Below are 18945 nucleotides of genomic sequence, written 5' to 3'. Positions count from 1 at the left end.
AAAACAAAACCGGGGTGCGCCCGAGGCCTTGGCTGGGCTTGTAGTTACCGAACAGATTTTCGAGGCCCGCGCAGAAAAGGCTGTTACCGGGCCTGGGTCCGAGGTCCTTCGTACAGAGGCTAAAGCTACCAAGAGTTCTGAGAGGCCGGTCAAGGCTTTGTCGGTGAAAGCGCACCGTTCCCGCTCTTGTGGTGACACCAGATCTGTTGAGCGGGCAAACAAGCAAAGTTCTTCTTTTACCGGCAGTGCCGAGGTCCTTCCTTCGAAGGCTCAGTTGGCGGTTGGTATGTCACAGAAACATTCCAGGCCTCATAGTACCGGCTCGGCCGAGGTTCCTTATGTTAAGGCTAAGATTAAGACCCCTGATCCATCGACGGGGACCCCTGCCTCACTTCCTCACGTGCCGCAGTTCCCCTCAGATGAGGACAAAATGGCGCCCGTTCCCGCCACGACCACGGCGGCCATTTTAGGTGCTACCCCTACAACTACGCCATCGGCTTCTGGTGTAGGGCTCGGTCTCTTGGGTGAACCTTAAGGTCCCTTGTGCGGATCCTTACCGGCCGGTTTATGATTGGAACGCCTGGATGCCTCTTCCGCACAATGTTTCGTTGCCCGCAGGGGCGGCTCCTTTGATTTATGTGGATACGTCAGTGGAGGGGCCGTTGTGGCACCCTTCCCCGTTACGTCCCTGGATTTCTCCTCCTCATGAGAGGCCTCCTCAGGTCCCAAAGCAATCTCCTGAGGATGCCTTTTTTGGTAATTTTCAAGCGCTTGTGCGCACCGACCCCATGAGGGAATATTTCAAAGGGCTTTTCAAGGAGATAAGTCCACCGGCGCCTCCGGCTCCACCTGTTCCTCCGGTGGTTCCGCCGGCGCCTCCCTTGCCCGTGGTGCCCCCCCCCCCCTGCTCTCCAGCCTTTGCCTCCATTGTCCCCAGTGGACAAGGCAGGGCCTGACACAGCTCAGCAGGATCCTGACCTGTCGGATGACCCTCAAGGCGATCAGGACAACAAGGACCTTCCCCGCTCTATCGGAGCCTTTCATGACCGGGTACTGGACATGAGTATCTTAGATGTTCCGGTGCCCGAGGAGGGCGTGCTTTCTGGGGCGTTCACCCTGTCTCCCTTGGAGCGTACCGGCCTGTTCCTCCAGAAGGACGTTCTGGCCGAGGTCCGAAGAGTCTGGGAAAAGCCACACTCGGGACTTTTTCTCAATAAAAAGATTGACGCGAGGTACAGGCTGCATTCTTTGGAAGAGGTGGCCCTGTCGTCTTGTCCGCCTCCCTCCTCCACAGTGGTGGCTGCGGCCACTTTGTAGTCCAGGCCTGAAGCATCCTCTTCCACGACGGCTACTCAGGTTCTGGGAAAGGAGGACAAGCTCCTCGACTCCCTCGGGAGGAAAATCTTCGTCAACTCGGCCTTGCAGCTCAGACAGGCCAACGCCGAATTGATATTGGCGGGAGCTAACATGCGGATGTGGCCCAGGATCTCCTAGAGGCTGCAGCTCACCACCTAGACACCTCTGCTCGGGGCCTGATGCTTGGGGTTGATACCTCACGGCAGGCGTGGCTGCATGCTACTAAATTTTCTAAGGAAGTGCGAGACAAGGTATTGGACCTTTCATTCGATGGTAAGGAGCTTTTTCATTCTACTACTGATGTAGAGCTCACCAAGACGAAGGATAGCACTCAGACGGCTAAATCATTGTCTGTTCTGGTCAAAGCTCCTTTCAAAAACCCAGAGACCGTTGTCGCAAAGTCGATACTCCTGCGGGGAATAACCGCCGTAGACAACAACGCACACAGTTTTTCTCCCGCTCCTCAGCCTCCTCATCAGGTTCAGGTGGCACCGCCACCGATAAGCCTGCCAAATGAGGGTTTTCCGCGCTCGCACAAGGCCCTGGTGGGAAGACGCATTGCGTCTCATTGGGAGGCGTGGCAGACCATCACAGAAGACAGATGGGTCTTGTCAGTCGCTCGAGCGGGCTTCTGCTTGCCTTTACCCTCTACCCCACCCCTCAACCCTCCTTTTCAGCTGTTGGGCTCACCCTGCCGAAACTTTTGGACCTCAGAGCTGTGGAACCCGTTCCCCTTGGGGAGCGAGGGGAGGGCTTCTACTCCAGGCAGTTTACGGTGCCCAAACCCAACCAGGCTGGCCTGCGCACTACCCTAGACCTTTCCCAGTTCAATCTTTTCCTACCCCAAGAGAAATTCAAGATGATCACGCCCGGCCAGATACGCTCCTCTTTGCAGTTGGACGATTGGCTCAGCGTGGTGGATCTTCAGGATGCGTACATGCATATCCTGATTTGGAACCCACACAGGAGATACCTACGCTTCTCTTTGGGAGAGGAGCACTTCCAGTTTCGCGTGCTTCCTTTTGGCCTCAGCTCGGCGCCGTGTGTCTTCACGAAGATGATGTCGATGATTGCGGCCCATCTTCGTCTCCAGGGTATCCATGTATACCCTTTTTTGGACGTCTGGCTCTTATGCAGCCCTTGTCCGTTGGCAGCACGGGGCAACCTCCAGACTCTCAATCAGCTCATTTTCCAACTTGGGCTGTCAGTGAACTGGCGGAAATCCTCCATGACGGTCTCACAGGACCTGATCCTCCTGGGTTTTCTTTGGAACACGATCGACTGCAGAGTGTATCTGACCGGGGACAGAATGGCGGATCTGTTAGCCACGTATCAGATGTTTGTGCAGTCGGAGAGCATGTCGGCCTGGTGGTTCCAGAGGCATCTGGGCCTCATGGCCTCGTGTGTACTGGCTCTTCCTCTTGCTCATCTCAAAATGAGACTGACCCAGATGGCTCTTCAGAGTTCATGGCGTCAGGCAGTGGATTCGGATTCCAAGCAGATAATGATTCCGGATTCCATGAGAGTGGACCTGGATTGGTGGTCATCTCTCAGCACCCTGTCGGTGGGCGCAGGGTTTCAGGACCCAGCCCCCATGGTGACGATCACAACGGACTCCTCCCTTCTGGGGTGGGGTGCGACGTTAGATCTTCTTCAGGTCTCGGACCTCTGGTCGCCTCAGAACAAGCTCCTGCACATAAATCAGTTGGAGCTTCTGGCGATCTTCCTGGCGCTCAAAGCGTTCAGACCGCTCATTGTCAACAAGGTGGCCCGCATAAGAACGGACAATGTGGTATCAATGTATTACATAAACAAGCAAGGGGGGACAAAGTCTCCCCCCCTCGTGGACCTGTCCATCCAGATTTGGGAGTGGGCCGTGCTTCATGGTGTCTGGCTGCTTGCAGTGCACATCCCGGGCCAGCTGAATGTCACAGCGGATGCCCTCAGCCGGCGGACAGTGGTCAGTTACGAGTGGGAGTTGAAGGCGGAGGTCCTATCATGGATTTTCTCGCGTTGGGGCACGCCGGAGGTGGACCTCTTCGCCACGGCGGTGAACAAGAAACTTCCTCAGTATGCCTCCAGAGGGGGGCTGGGAGCCTTCTCTCTGGGGGATGCTCTCAAGATTCCATGGCAGAACATGAGAGCTTACACCTTCCCGCCTCTGCCTCTAGTTCACCGTGCAATTTGGAAGTTGAAGAACTCTGTGAACTGTTCCCTTCTACTGATAGCCCGTGGTGGCCGGCCAGGTTTTGGTTCTCAGAACTTCAACACCAATCGGTGTATCCGCCGATCAGGTTACCAGTAACTCCCGATCTTCTTCACCAGGGGGAACAACAGATGTGGCACCCCTCCCCACAATCGCTCAGCTTGGCGGCATGGTGCCTGAGTTCAAGTCTTTAGAGCATCTGAGTTTGTCTGCGGATAACATGCGCATTATCCAGGCAGCCAGGAAACCCTCGACCAGATCTCAGTACAGGAGTAAATGGCTCAGGTTCTGTCATTGGTATTGGGAGAAGAAGTTGGATCCGAGGGTGGCCATGATTGACACGGTGCTGTCCTTCGTTTCCTCCGTAGCAGAGTCAGGGGTTCATGTTCTGCCATGCAGGACTTATCTCTCAGCGGTTTCCGCTTACCTTTCTACAGACCTTTGTTCTTATTCTCTAACTAACCCAGTGGTGAAGAGGAATTTTGCTGGCTTGACACGCCTCTACCCTCTGGTTCGTAATCTGCACCCGCCAAGGGACCTGAATGTAGTCCTGACGGCGCTGTGCCATAAACCCTTTGAACCAATGGCTACTGTAGACCTCAAGTACGTGTCTTGGAAAGTGTCCTTTCTGGTCGCCGTTACGTCAGCAAGGAGAGTGAGTGAGCTCCAGGCATTGTCGATGGAGCATCCTTTCTTGGTCTTTCACAAGGACAAGGTAGTCCTTCGGACAAACCCGGCTTTTCTACCGAAGGTGGTGACCGAATTCCATCTGAATCAGACGATCTCCCTTCCGGACTTTTTTCCGAACCCTGCCTCAGAGGCTGAAAGGGTTCTACACTGTCTTGATGTCCGAAGAGCTATTAAGTTCTACCTGAACAGGACGTTAGTTCTTCTCAACTTTTTGTGACCTTCGGTAACCCCCAGGGCAAGTCAGCGTCTAAGGCAACTATTTCTAGGTGGATTTCCGCATGCATCACGGAGTCTTTCACAGTCCAAGGGCTGAAACCTTCTAAGGGTATCCCTGCACACCTGGTGCGGGGCAAGGCAGCCGCGGTTGCTTTTCAAAAATATGTCCCCTGGGAGTCCATCGCTAGGGGAGCTACTTGGGCCTCCCCATCTGCTTTTTGTAAGCATTACTGTCTCGACATGAGCTCAAGATCTGATGCTCAGTTTGGTCAGGCTGTGCTGAAGAACCTGTTTCAGTAAGGGGTATTGCCATCCACCCGTAGTACCTGTAAGGAGTGCTTGGGAATCTCCCACAAGTATGGAGGAAAGGGGACGGGACGTAGGAGTATTACCAGGTTACTCACCGTAGTGACCACCTTACTCCTAGTCCATAGTCCCCTTTCCTCCATACGCCCACCCGCCGTCCCCTCTAATAAGGTTCCTCTGTTATTGCTAATGGGTCTTTGACCTGGCGATAGAAAAGGACTGATGGGCGGTGCCAAGGTGGGCGGGGTTACGGCCGCGTTCCGGGCCCCGCGAAGGAAAGAGAGGAGGGACACATTTTTTAAAGAAATGTGGATGCTTTTTTCAAAGTGCTCCGGTCCCGTCCCACAGGACGGAGAGATGTCCCACAAGTATGGAGGAAAGGGGACTATGGACTAGGAGTAAGGTGGTCACTACAGTGAGTAACCTGGTAATTCTTCTGTGTCCTCGCCAGACTGCTGATGGCCTTCAGAGCTTCTAGAACAGTTTAGGCGATGGGACTAAAGGAAGCGGTTTGGGGTTTACTTGTCTTCCTGGTTTGTTTATGCTTTCTAAAATTAACACCTTTTGTGCTTTCCCTCCCCACCCCCAGCCTCTCACGTGTTACAGGACTGGAAAAAGGCCTGAAAGGGGTAGTGGAATTGCTATTTGAGGAAAACTATGTTGAATGTGTCTGGAGTCAGAACTGAACAAGTTCCGAAGCCTACTGTAAAGGACCTAGAGCTCCTGTCCAGGATCCTTAACGTGATCCACAATATCTTGGGGACATGGGGCCTAGCACACCCCTTTCTTGGGTTGTAGACTCACCTCGGTCCAGAAATGATCTCTGTGTCTGGGCCCTGTGTCAACTTCTTATGCTCCTTGGTGTCCGTCGTCTGCCAGCAAGAATGTTGTTCTCACCTTGCCGTACGGGAACTCTTACTAGCATGAATGACACCCTGACAGAGTGTTACCTTTACTTCTAAGGGCATGGTTGTTAAACTGACATTATTCACCCCCACCCGGGAATGAGCCGAAACCAAGCTTCTGACCGGCTCGTCTGGGTTCCGAGCAGTTGTGGGTACAGCCCGTAAGTGGCTAATGCTTTTTCTCATTTCTAGTGTGTGGGTTATCCCCAGCAGAAGCTCTTGGCAGGCTCTGCTGTCTTGGACCAGCTGTCTCAAGTATACTTTTACTCTCTCCTGCCCCATTTTATAAGGCTGTTCATTACCTAGATTGCGTGAAAAGACTTGGGAGTGCCCAAACAATTTCCCTGTTTCCATCCGTCTGCACCTTCTTTTGTTTTATGTCTCCCGGTGACTGGCTCTGTGTTTTTTCTCCAGCTTGCAGGATGGCGACTTTGCTTGCTGAGCGCTTTTGCCTATCCTAATCAGGAAGGAAACTGTCACGCTCTGGGGCTTCCTAGTTGCAGCAGTCAGGGTGTTCTACAGTAGTGGTGGTCGAAATGCTGTTTGTGAAATATCCATGCATACTCGCACAGCTCCATCATTGCAGTGGTTTGCGGAGCCTCCCAAACTTCTTTGTCTAAGTGATGCCTTGGGTAAGATATAGTAATGGATGCCTTCTCCTGGAAAGACTCCCTGTCATCTGGTAGCGATGTGACGTTGCCTCTGCTTGAGAGATTCCTTCGCACAGGAGGTTGAGGAGAGGCCAGTGAGCTTGCGGGATCCTCCTTTTGCCTCCTCTGGGTAGCTCTTTACAGGGCTTCTGGGTGTGACTGGCTCCCACAGTCTCCCATCCTCCACAGATTGTCTCCAAATTCTGGTTTGTCACATGGGATGGGGGCTGCGTCACCAGAGCTGTTTTTCCCCGTCATCCTGTGCATGGAGAGTTGTACTGGTTCTGGTTAGTGACTGCATACTTCAATATAGTGGCTGCACGTGTCGCAGTTAATTTGCTTCACAGGAAGCCTTGTCTTAAATGAACTCCCAAACTGGAGATATGAAAGTTCTGTCAATAAAAGTGACCCTTACACATTGATGACCTTAAACGTCCAGAATATTACTTCAGTTGGTGTTGCCTCATACGAATTGAAGTATGTAATTGGCTCGAATTGTCTTTTAGAGCTATTGGTGTAAAAATAAAAAGATTTATATTATCATTGCACTTGTGGACTATTGGAGATATGTGTAATAAATGACCTGTATGACATTAAATATTGATAATCTATTGAAATTAGGTTTACTGTGCTTGATTGTAAGCTCTTTGTGCAGTGGTCTTTCTCTCTCTGACCTGTTATTTTGCCTTTTTCCAGGAACTACAAATGCAAAGGGCGTGTTTAAGATGTCGGAGATGACTGTTGATGCTGCCGGACGGGTAGGTGTGGATTTTGTTGTCTGCATTTGAAAGATGTACTTGTCCCTCCACTCCCCGCCCCCATCCCTTTCTATCTAGTGATCCACCCGAATGGAGAACCTCTGCTCACGGACTATTATGATGTTGAAACTATTGAAGCTAATGGTTCTTGCTGGGTTGCATCTTATCTCCTCTATTAATGCCTCTCACTTCACCATTTCCATCCAGTGACTGAAGCTGTTCCAAAGCTAGGTCACTGGACTCGAGGCCAGAGGTCACTGGACTTGAGGCCAGATCAGCAGCACCCATTCAATTCCTGTGTGGAAACAAACCCAGCTCTGCAAGTAGTTCTCCTCCCAGACCTGTAGCCCACCTGGAGATCAGCATATATAGCACTAAAACTTTTTCCTTCCGGACAATACGTTGAATGTCATTCAGCTAAAAAGTGTACTTCACATATACAGATGTGTTGGGTAGTTCACATGTGTGTGCCAGATGAATACAGCTAGTGACACAAGACCGAATGCGGTTACAGCAGGGGGTATAATTCACCATCTCTCACTTAGCTTAAGTCCAATGTAGCTTATTTGCAGTAAAGGACTTCTTTGAGCAAGACCGTTTGCTGGCATTTCCTAAAAAGCAGGTGATTTAAAAAAAAAACAGGCGCTATTTTTCTCTTCAATATGTGGCCAAATTATTTGACTAACGTTACTGATTTGTTGCATTGATTTCCCAATAATCATTATTTGGACCGCTCGCATCCTGTTAGTCGAGTAGTGGTGCCAACATATAGCTGTGCTGGTGCTCCTCCATCCTTACTCACCTGCTATTCATAAGACACACTACTCTTCCAAAGCTCCCTGTTCTTGTCCTTTAGCACCTGTGATTTCAGTACAGTTCTTTGCATATCTTGTTGCTACCCTATCACCCCACACTCCTGACTGGCTGCACGCCAGTCTATTTGAGTGCAGTGAGCCACACGCTGCTCTTCCAAGTCGCTTAATTCCTGAACTATTTAAACACTGGACGCCACGGACCGTTTTGCAAGTGCACCTCAATCCTGATCTTGAACAGTGGATGCCAAGGCCGTAAAGAGACCATTATGGAACCTTGCAAACAGTTCTGTTGCGCAATTTGGCTTAATTCATGCAATCGGGCTGCTGATGTCACTCTGTGGACAGGGCACATGACAACACTTTCAAAAGGATGCAAGTGGCCATGCTCTGGGAACTCTTTAGAGAACGTGAAACCAAGACATGACGACTGAGAGCAAAAAACATTCAGGTGACGGATTGTAAATCATGATTGAGGGTCCCTTGAAATAAGGGCCATAATGGTGCTGTAGAGCATTGTTGGCTTTGACGCTGTTGGTGGTAGTCTCAGGATATTGGTGATCTCTCTAACCACAGTTTTTCATCTCTATTCCTTTCTCAGGTCATGGCTGTGGTAGACAAGGAGCTGGTGCAGCCATTTGAGGTGCTCTTTGATGGTGTTGAATACATTGTTCGGGCAGGTTGGACCAGAGAGGGGAAATAGTAAGTATCTGCCATGGGTTGGGCCGGTCGCCCTCTTGGACTCTTTCTCGTGCTGAAACCCTGATAACCAGCACTTATGACGGATTCATATTCTTCCATCCATTGCTCTTCAATTCTGCAGAAGCCAACCTAAGTGGGGTAGATATTCCCCAGAGAGCGGGCCTGAGCTCGGTCTGGCTATTGTCCCATTCGGTCTAACAAGGACACCAGTGACAGAGACAGCCTATACTGCCAGGGGGGTGGGTGGCACCTGAGGGTCCTTTGTACTGTAAATGTTTCCAGATCTCACCTGGCACCATAGTATTTCATGAAAGCTCCAAATTAGCATGGGCGACCAAGCGTAGCAAGGGACCCCTTTGGAATCTAAAGGAGTTGTGATGAAATGGTGAATTTTACAGCACAATATTTGGGAAAAGTTTGGGTAAAAAGCCCTACACTTTAAAATGAATTTGATGGAGTAACAGATGAATCAATCTAGTAAGTGCCATGCCACCAACCGTACCTTTGTAAGATGTCTGTGTCCACAACCTATGCCAACAATGTGTTGTAAGTAACTTTAAAGAAGCTGCAGCCACAATCTATCTATAACAGTAATGGTCACTGTAAATCACGTCTTAAAGCTGCTGCCACAATATACGCTAGAAATGGTTGTTAGGTAAGAATTAGTGCAGTCCAACTGGTGTGGGACTACACAAGACTTATCACTTGGTATTACGTAACCCACCTTTTTATATAGGCCTGTACTACACAAGTTGGTGGTGTGATTGAGCAGCCAGACTTATCTTAAGAGGGGTAATGTGAGCTATAGAACTGTGCAATAAAATCAGAAAATACAAATATCCAATTGAACACCTACACACTTAGTTATACAATTATTTATTTATACACAAAGATATTTAAAGCATTCTTTAGACCGCACTAATTAGCTGTAACATTAATCACAAGTTGGGATTCAATTAAAAAAGTGAACAGTAAAGCAGGTGAGTAATTCATTCATATGTTACACATGTTCCAGCACCGGGGGTGACGTCATTTGAGGTCTGTATAGCATTTATATAATATCATCTCTGCAATATTGAGTCTTTAAGGAAGGAAAGGTTAGGGTTAGATCAGAACAGAACAGAATACTAGGTTATAAGACGAGTGAGATTCTCCCAGAGGGATGCAGGGAGTCAATTATCCCAGCATTAAAGTGTTCAACATTTAAAACTTGTAAGGGAACAAACACTGCCAAAGCCAATATGTTCTGCTGGAGGCCTTTAGGGAGCCGGGACAGCCAAAGTCAATGGACAAAGTAAAAGTTCTGATGCTCTTCTTCTTCTTAGAAAAATGTTCTTAGATAGTGTTCAAAAGAGAAATCACAGCAACTCAAGAGGAGTCACCTTTAGAAAGCACAAGCTGTAAGGGCTGTAAGGCCAGTGTAAGTAAGTTCAGGTCAACTTAGTGCATGTAGGGTTAAATCGCACTCTCAAAGATAGGAAGCAACCCAGAAGGATAAAATACCCCAAGCCCCACGGTACCTTGAAAATGGAGAAAGTGTTCCAGCTGGCTGCCTTCACGATGCAATGCAGTAGACCTTTGTTCCTGGTCCTTGGTCGTGGTGACGAAAGGGAGTACGTCTGGTCGGCTCCTGCGGCAACACTCGAGAGAGGGACTCGGCAGCAATGGATTTCCTTTGATTCAGCGGCTCTCTGTGGTTTTGGTGCCTTTTTCTCAGCGCCAACGATGGACAAAAGGATCTGGTTAGGATTTACATGATCCCTCGCTCCTGGCCTCTGGTGAGGGGACTCTGGACGTGGATTTCTTGCTTCTGTCCGGTCCTCTGGATGCCCACGAAGATCTAGTAGATTCGGACTTCGGAAGACAGTGCACTCCCCAGTGGGCAAGGTACCCCGGGTATTGGGCTTCTGCAGTCTTGGAAAATTGCAGCAAGTCGGGGGTTGCGCCAAAATAGTTTCTCGAGGCTAATTGGTCCCACCAGCCTAAGGGAGGAAGTTGTACTTTTTTGGCTCTTCCTAGTCGATTCTAAAACTGAGTCAGCACAGCTGCAAGGCTTCACCGGGCACTTGGCAGTCCAGGATGGTGCTGCTGGCATCTTCTCTCATCTTGTGCTTCGGATGTTGTCCACCAGAGGTCGACTCTTCTCTTAGTCCCAAAAACATTGCTTTTTAAGCAAGTTCCCATTCATTCACAGCCCTAGGCTGTCAATCACACAGAAGGGTGGCTGTCCCCCAGGACAGCAAGCGGGCCAATTGGAACTGGTTTCACTCAGGCACACCTAGAGACAAAGGACAGGGACTTTTCAGGACCGCCCTCACTTCCTGCCTTTCCAGACACACTGGAGCCTAGGCGGGCTTCACGGCTGAAGCCTGCCAAAGGCAAACTACACAAAGGACTCAAACCCGATGCAAACAACGGAGTAAAAGTCCAGAAGAAATTACCAAGAAAAGGCGAAAAAAAAAGACCAGGGCCATTTTGGGAAAATGGTCACCCTTGTGTGCAGCACTGCAGATGAGGTATCAACAACCTGCAGATACAGGTCACTAGGTAGTAAAAAAAGGAACCACTGCCACCAGCCATTCAAGTGAGTTAGTGTAACAAAATGTTACATGAGGATTGGGTTAAAGGAATTACTAGGTAGCCCCCAGCACTCCACATAGGGTGGTGTGTGCTGGACCCATAAAGTAAAGGTAAGTAAGACAGGGGTCATCTTACTATTCTTGGGAACAGTAACCCAAGATAATGTAGTTCAACATTAGGAGAAGTCGAAGTGACTTCTCAGTGGCACTACACAAAAGGTGCTGTGTGTCACAATGCAAAAGCAGATGACTATGGAGTTCACCAGACTCCATAAAACAGCAAGGAACATAAAAAACATAGCCGGGAAAACACATGAGTGAGTGAGAAAAAGGTCCCACTCACTCAGGAGAAAAAATGAAAAATCCATGAGCCAAGTAAAAGAGCTGGGGGCCTCTTAAGGTTAAAAGGAATTGGCACACAGAAATGAACATTCTCTTTATGAATGGTCACTGTAAATTACTTTCCTGATGCTGAGCCCACTGTTAGGTATAGACTTTCATATTTGTGACACATCTTCTGACCCGTGTCAATACCAGAACCTTTTGCTTGGACTTGGGGATTATTTCTCCTTGTCCCAAGGGGGGTGGGAATCTTTTTTGCCTCTAACCTAGTATTTTACTCTTTTTTTTTTATGGGCAACCTTTTTATGTCTCTCGATAGTGCATGTCTGAAGTTATAGTTTCCTATAACTTGTGGGCTTAGGCTGGGTGGCCCCTTTGGGCTCCCCTGTTAATTTCTCTTTCCCATACTTGTGTAAAATACTGTTACCAAGCAGCAAAGAGGGATTTTCATCCCCTTTACATGTTATATAAGTGAGCCAGCACACCCCACCTTATGTGGAGTGGTGGGGGGGGGTACAATGTATCCCCTTTCTTTCTTACTTGGTAACATTTTGTTACAATTGAAAGTTTCCTTCAATGGATGGGGCAGTGTAAGTACTTTAATGATTTTTTAGTCTTCATTACTCGCAGGCTGTTTATTCAGCCTCGATAATGCACAGATTGGTCACCATTTTGCTAAAATGGTTGGCTCCTTTTTATTGCCATTTCTTGTGTGCTTGCTCTAGGCGGTAACGACCTCTGTGGCTGTTTTGCCTTTGACTGTAATCCCGTGGATTCCCCGCCCAGGCTCCAGAGTGTCTGAGAAGGCAGGAAGCGAGGGAGGAGTCCAAATCTCTGCGGCCCTTTGTCTTTCACCTTGCCTGAAAGGAGCAAACTCCCAGTGGGGGTCTGGCTGTCCTGATTGGACAGCCAGACTGCCCCTTGCTGTAAAATGCAGCGAGAGGATGCAGAGGTTGTGCTGTAGTTCCTGATAAAAACTCTGAAACTGGAAGCTGTTACAAGTCGACCACTGGAGCTGAAACTGAAGAGAAAGATAATGAAATGGCAGCCGTAGCCATTTCCAGCAACCAGAGCTCCTGCGCTGTAACCGGAGCCTGCTGTTAGGCTTCCTTCCAAGCGACTTGGTGACTCCGAAAAACGATGACCCCGACCCAGAGCCCAGCGAGATCCTCTAGACTCGAGGAGACCTGCATTTTGAGCCATCCCACATCTTGCTGCGACCTTGTGGGGCTGCAGTACCCTGGGACCTCGAGTCATCATGGTCTTCCGAATTCCCAAATCAAGCTGAAACTTTGGCGTCATCCTGCTAGACCTCCAGAGATGTGACTAGAGACCGAGAAGTCCCCTCACCTAAGTGCTGGGTCTAGCAAGTGACGAGAATCCGACCGGTGATAATTCATTCTTCTGCCTCCTAAAAAGGGTGCCAAAATCACACAGCATCCATCCGCAAAGAAACTCTTTCCTGGAGCCTTCCCAGTTGATCCCTGCTGCAGAATCCCTTCCAGTGTCCTGTCTTCATGACTAGGAATTCATCGACCAGGTTTTTGGCTGCAGATCTTTAAGTCTTCTTGCTGCAACTCTTCTTCTGTGCTAAGATACTGTGTTCACTGGGGTATTTACTTACCTTAAGCCTTTATGATTTCTGTAAAGCTTTGGGGTGTTTCTGTGATGGTGAGTCCTCTCATCCAGTTCACTCAGGCCCACTGCTGGAATCCTCCTAGGGTGTATTTGTATTTATTTATTTATTTATTTGTATAGTGCGCCTAGCCCAAAGGCATCTGGGCGCATTTCTTGAGGTTACAGTGATGAGGTAAACAGCAGACATCAACATAACATTCGAAAGGTACGTGTCTTCTCAGAAGTCCCTGGATCCTAACTAAGTTTAAAGTGAACTACTTACTTGTTAAACAGTCTTCCACAGGAACTCCGACTTTTGCCTGCAACGGAACCCTCTCTCACCCTGCCTACAGCTGGCTCCTAGACCACTAGGGTCCCTCTTCTTCCCCTGAGTGAACTCGTGCAATAGAATATGCTAGGGATTAAGGAAAGGATTCTGTCTGGAAAAGTATAACAGGTGTTTAAATGTACTTACTTGTGAAAGAGTTGGTTGGTGAGTTTAACTCTGAGAGTGAACAGTTACAGAAGTTCTTACCTTACATGTGTGTTGTGCCATTCTGAAAAGTGTATATATAGGGTTATTTTACACACCAATGAATTGGTTGTGCCTCTTTCCCAAAAGTAATTCTATTGGTTTCAATGTACTATTCCTGTTAGGATATAAATATGAGTGTCTCCAATTGGGTCTTGCTTACACGGACTTGCTGGTAGCCTGTCTGGAATAAATCTGCCTTAGGTTACTGCCTTACTTGCCTTTAAGTTGCTCGTAGCTCCTTTAAAAAGTATATTGGTTTTAATTACCTTGAGTTAGCTGTGTGCCATCCTAAAATAAGTTAAAATAAGTATTGCCTACCTCAACCTGTGTTCTGCTGACCTGAAAAGCAACTGCAATAGTATATTACAACATTAGGTTTTACCTGCATAGAATAGCTGTGTGCCATTCTTGACATTTTCTTTAGGTGTAGCTGACCTTGGTCTCCTCGTGCAATCCTAAATTAGTGTAAAGGGTGCTTGCTTATCTTAGACTGTGTTCCACTGAGCTGAAAAGCAACTTGAACTGCATATTACACCAACATGTCTTACTCACCTAGTATAACTGTGTTATCCTAAAAGTAGTTCGAGTTTTATACTGTTCCTTGAATCTGTGTTCCACTATTCAGACGAGTATCCTGGTAACAGGGTTGGTTGATTGCGTGGTTTCTTTGCTGCGTGCCGCTGCATAACTGACAGGGTCTACTACCCTTGTACTACTGAAAGTAACCTATGGTTCTACTCCCCATGAATAGGTGTGGCCAATATACAATGTGTATGAAAAGGTCTGACTTCCCTAGAATTACTGTTTGGGATTCTGAAGAAGATTTATGCTTTGATCTGTGCACCTTCAAGCATTGTTGTGTTTTTATAAATGTGAATGACTATGTTAATGTTAAAGGACATTTGTACCGCGCACTATCACCACCGGAGTGGTCCCCCGGTGCTCTGGCGGCTCTGACAGAGGAGGGGAGGTTGAGTTAGTGGGAGGAGGCAGGAAAAGTGCAAGAGAGCAGTGGTGTGCTGTTGGCGGCCTCAGCCCGGTGGGTCCGTTGGCTGGGCCTGGGGTGTTTGCGGCCGGTAGTCGTCGTGTACTGTTGTGCGAGTCTGTGTGTATTTTGTTTTGTTGTTGCAATGTAGTGAAGTTTGTGCGGTTTGTTGTGCTGTAGGTTTTGGTTGTGTTCGGTTTGGAGTTTGAGGGGTGTATGCAGAAGGGGAAATTGTTAGTAGGGTTGGTTAGTTTGCGTCTCTGTCCTGAATTGAGGCGCTCGGCTTGCGTAGTCTCCCCTGATCTGGGTCCGACTGGCATACAAGGTTCCTTACTCCTCTGGTCCCCACCTCTAACATGCTCTCTCATAGCTCCCCTTATCCTCCCTTCATACTCCTGTGGGCAGTGCACCTGCCAATGTCAACATCTATGACCAGCACTTGCCCGAAGACTTAACTTGGCTTACTTGTATTTATAATAAACCTTTATTTTTTATAATACTGCTGGTTGTAACTGCTTCTATCGAATCATTGGTGTACTATAGGTTCTTTGTTCCTTCCTACAGCCCTCTCTCCCTCCTAAAATAAGCCTGGCTGCTCTGTCTAGGCTACCATGAACTCGGGTGGTACAGACTTATACTAAGAGTGGAGTCTTGTACTGTCTCATTTGAAGGGTTTTACTAAGCCCTTAGTTGGACTTCAGAAAAAGTGTACTAACAATGATATGTTTAGACAGACATTGCTAAAAGAAACTCATAGGATACACATTCTTTGAGGTAGGTTTTATTTTCTAAAAGTCCATATTGCTTTGTGCACAGATTCCTTTTTGGAGACCTGCATAGAAATATTTTGCTCTTCTCTCTGTTAGGGGTTGGCCAAGAATGGGGAAGAGCTGATCTTGTCCTTTACTGGCAAAGACTTCCTCATTTTCATAGAATGTTGGGAAATGAATGACATTGTATGCAGGGCAGCACAGGAGATTGTCCCTCGGTGTCTACTTCCAAGTCACACTGTTGACAGATTCTGTCGTCCTGGGCATCGTGTTCAAGCAGTGTTAGCCAGTGTCTGTTTTCAGTTTGTGGTCACTCCATATATATATATGGTGAGTATTTGCCTATGCTCCTTTAAAAAAAAAAAAAAAAACATTTCTTTTTACCAAAGTTGAGTCTTCTGCAAGTATATAGTTTTGCCCCACAGGGATCGGTAGTATTCTAGCTTATTTTGTTGCTCGAGTTTTGCTTTCCTTGGCCTTGCCTATTGCTTCTATAGGACCTGTTCCAATTCCATAGCCACGGTCTCCCCCATTCTTTGGTCTCACCACGATGGGAATTTGGGAAGTATGACGGCAGTTCTGTAGTATATTGTTGAATGGCTCGTTTTGAGTGTTTTATTGTTGGATCTTTCAGTGCTGGGTAGTGGTAGAAGTTTGGGTTGGCACTTTTGATATGGCACCAGTATTGAATGTTGAGCAGCAGGGGGAATCTTGCTAGATCTGTACCCATGATTTGAGCACCCCATCCCTCTCCTGGTCTGTTCCTCCTCTCCTGTTGACTCCCCTTCTGTCGCCTGTCATAGCCTCTCTCCTCCACTCTGTTATCGCCATCAATCCTCTTTTACTCGTCAGTTGTTGCCTCCTTCTTATTGCATCTCTTAAAATGTTTTCCTTCTGCTACACCCTCTTTCCTTTGAATAATTTCTACCACCACCTCAATTCTCCTCCCACCTTCCACATCCTTTCTTCTAACCTCCTTGCTGCACCGCAATGCACTGTTCTGCTCCTCACAACTCTTACCTTCTGATTCAAATATCTCTCCTTAGCATCTGCCCCTTTTATAGACTAGAGGGACGAGAGTGGTAAGCGGGTAATTGACATCAGCTAGTTGTACTCCATAAACGAGCGATATGGTTGGCGTGCTTGTTGGGGAACTACAAACTCCCCAGTAGATGTGCTTCGCCATGCAGGACACTGCCCAACTCCATGGCCTGAGTCTTTTACTACATAGGCCACTATTTTGAATCCATTTTACGGGTTGACAAAAGGCGTTACGAATCCTTCCTAGCATGCTGCGAAGTAGGTCATATTCTCTTGCTTGGAGCTGGTTCCAGCGGACCCCAGAGATCCTGGTTTGTGGGTGGCTGCCTGAGGGAGTGCTGCAAGTGAATGCTTTCTCCAACTAAACCACTCTGGCAAGCTTGCTGTGCTTAGTTAATGGGAACCTGCTGTAGTGGGCCTGTGGCTGGGGACAGGACATGGTTCTCATTTTGTTTCAAGCAAGTCTTTTCCCCCTGTTTGAAAGAGTAGCACAAACTGTCTGCTTTTATGATGTTACCTCTTATGTATGGTGCATGTTTCCTGACACCAGGAGTGGGTTATGCTTGTTAAGTGGTCAGGGACTCGCTGGGCTGTGTGCGCTAAGGCATTTTCTGGGGCCTATTTCTGGTGGTGGACTGCTGCTCCATGGGTTCCCCAGGCCCATCAACTAGTTCTGAGCAAGAGCAGGCAGTTCATGTTCATCCACCAAAGACCCTAATACTAGAACTGTTGTCACTGATGTGAAAAAACCAAAGGTGTCTCACCTGCTAGTCCCCGTGGATCTCTCTATCAGGTGGCCATGGCACAGCCATCGCCTTTGGATTCAGACCCTGGGGGTGAACCAGTGCCGGAGGATCACCTGTGTGTGGGGTCCTATGGGAGTGGGACACCGGATGGTGGGATGCGGTATCCCTCTCTTCCCTGTAACACATTTTTCCCATTTTACCCTCTTACCCGATGGGATATTTAGAAACTCAACCCCCCTCCTGCTCCCCCGCATCCCCTTTCCTGCACAAACAATTTCTCACGGACAGCCCTTCTGGGAGAAAACCGACTCACCCCCGAGCCGTGTACATGACCTGTCCCAATACTAAGGCCAGGTGAGGTCAGGCAATTATCGACAATCACTCACACCTGACTTCCATTACACATCCGCACACGGATAAAAGGCGGCGCTCGAGAGCACACTCTTAGCGAGGCAAAACTCACAAAGGTACAGCAGTTCGAGTTGGCAGTTGAACGAGGGGAGAAAGACGGCCAGGCTTGAGAGGTTTGTGAGAGGGACAACACTCTTGACCTCATTGACAGAAAGCTGTTACTTTCAAGAAACCTTCAAGGCAGAAAACGTAAGACCAGGAAAAAAGGCTAAAGAATCCTGCATTGTGTGTCAGCCAAATCTAGGGTATTCCTGTGTAACTGACAAAGGTGGGCAGCAGCAGACGCAGTGGTATCGTCCTTGGCTCCAAGAACAAAGAAGCGGCAGAGAACAAAACTGCTGGTGCATTGGTGAGACCGGCCTGTGTTGAAGTCAATGTTGCAAGCGGCAACATTGTAAAGTGAGCGCTGGAAGGAACATTGTTAAACGCGTATGATGAAAGAAGCGAGTGAAGCTAAATTGCTGTTGAATATTTGAACATTAGAAGAAAAGATAAGATACTATTGATGGAGTGGTCCGGCACTGTTAATGTGCTCAATTGAAGGTCTCTGTGCGGTATCTTGACAAAAGGAAACAAAAGCAGAAGAGCAATATGAAGTGTAAATTGTGTGAAGTGAATCAAAGTGCTCCTGCGACGGTTTAAGCAAAACCCATTGCACATTCTGGTATCGAAAGGGGATCTGATCTCGGACGAGAGGGATCCATGGTCCGAGACAGAATGAGGGAGACCAATTTGTGAGCATTGTAGAAAAGGGGTCTTAGCCCGGACAAGGGGGACCCATTGTACGAGCCCGAAGGAGGAAGACCAATCTTGAACTGGTGAAAGTGAAACCTTGAGAAAGGAAAGGAACTTTTGTGTTTTGTTTGCTGCATCAGGCCCTCTGCATTAAGAGATTGTCATTGCGGGAAAGACTTTGGCGGAAGACCGTGATGCCTATGTGTTGAACTGTTAACTCATGTTCAAGAAGCTAGAGTGTGTGCGAAGCCTGCACATGCCGCCTTGCTCAGTGCTGAAAATGTGGCAAAGGGAAGCTAACTGCTCAACTATCCTGGCCTATCATTTCTTTAAAACCTTTCTTTTGCGTACATTGTTATCCCACACCATTTTGTATTTCGAAGAAAGGATAGGCAATAGGTTTATTAGTATAGTCCTTTTTATTATTTGATGGTTGTAGCTTGCTCCCATCCTTAGATTTAGGTTTAGATAGGAGGTTTACCAACCCATTGAAGTTCAATAAACACCCTCGAACTGTGATCACTTGTCTTTCTACACTGTTTGATACCATGCCTTCTCCATCATGGGGTCTGGCATGGATTCA

The 18945-nt window shown here is 48.1% G+C and overlaps 1 protein-coding gene across 1 annotated transcript in view; it reads left to right on the top strand.

Moving 5' to 3' along the window:
* DPP8 (dipeptidyl peptidase 8) overlaps nt 1-18945 on the top strand; it is a 263369-nt gene that overhangs the window by 124816 nt on the left and 119608 nt on the right. Inside the window, exons 8-9 of the mRNA XM_069625113.1 lie at nt 7026-7087; nt 8501-8601. Coding sequence (XP_069481214.1) covers nt 7026-7087; nt 8501-8601 — 163 coding nt within the window. The remainder of the gene's footprint in view (nt 1-7025; nt 7088-8500; nt 8602-18945) is intronic.

This window comes from Ambystoma mexicanum, chromosome 11 (genome assembly GCF_040938575.1).
Source record: "Ambystoma mexicanum isolate Mex_15411 chromosome 11, UKY_AmexF1_1, whole genome shotgun sequence".
NCBI classification, from domain to species: Eukaryota; Metazoa; Chordata; class Amphibia; order Caudata; family Ambystomatidae; genus Ambystoma; species Ambystoma mexicanum.
This window is presented reverse-complemented; position numbering and strand designations above follow the sequence as displayed.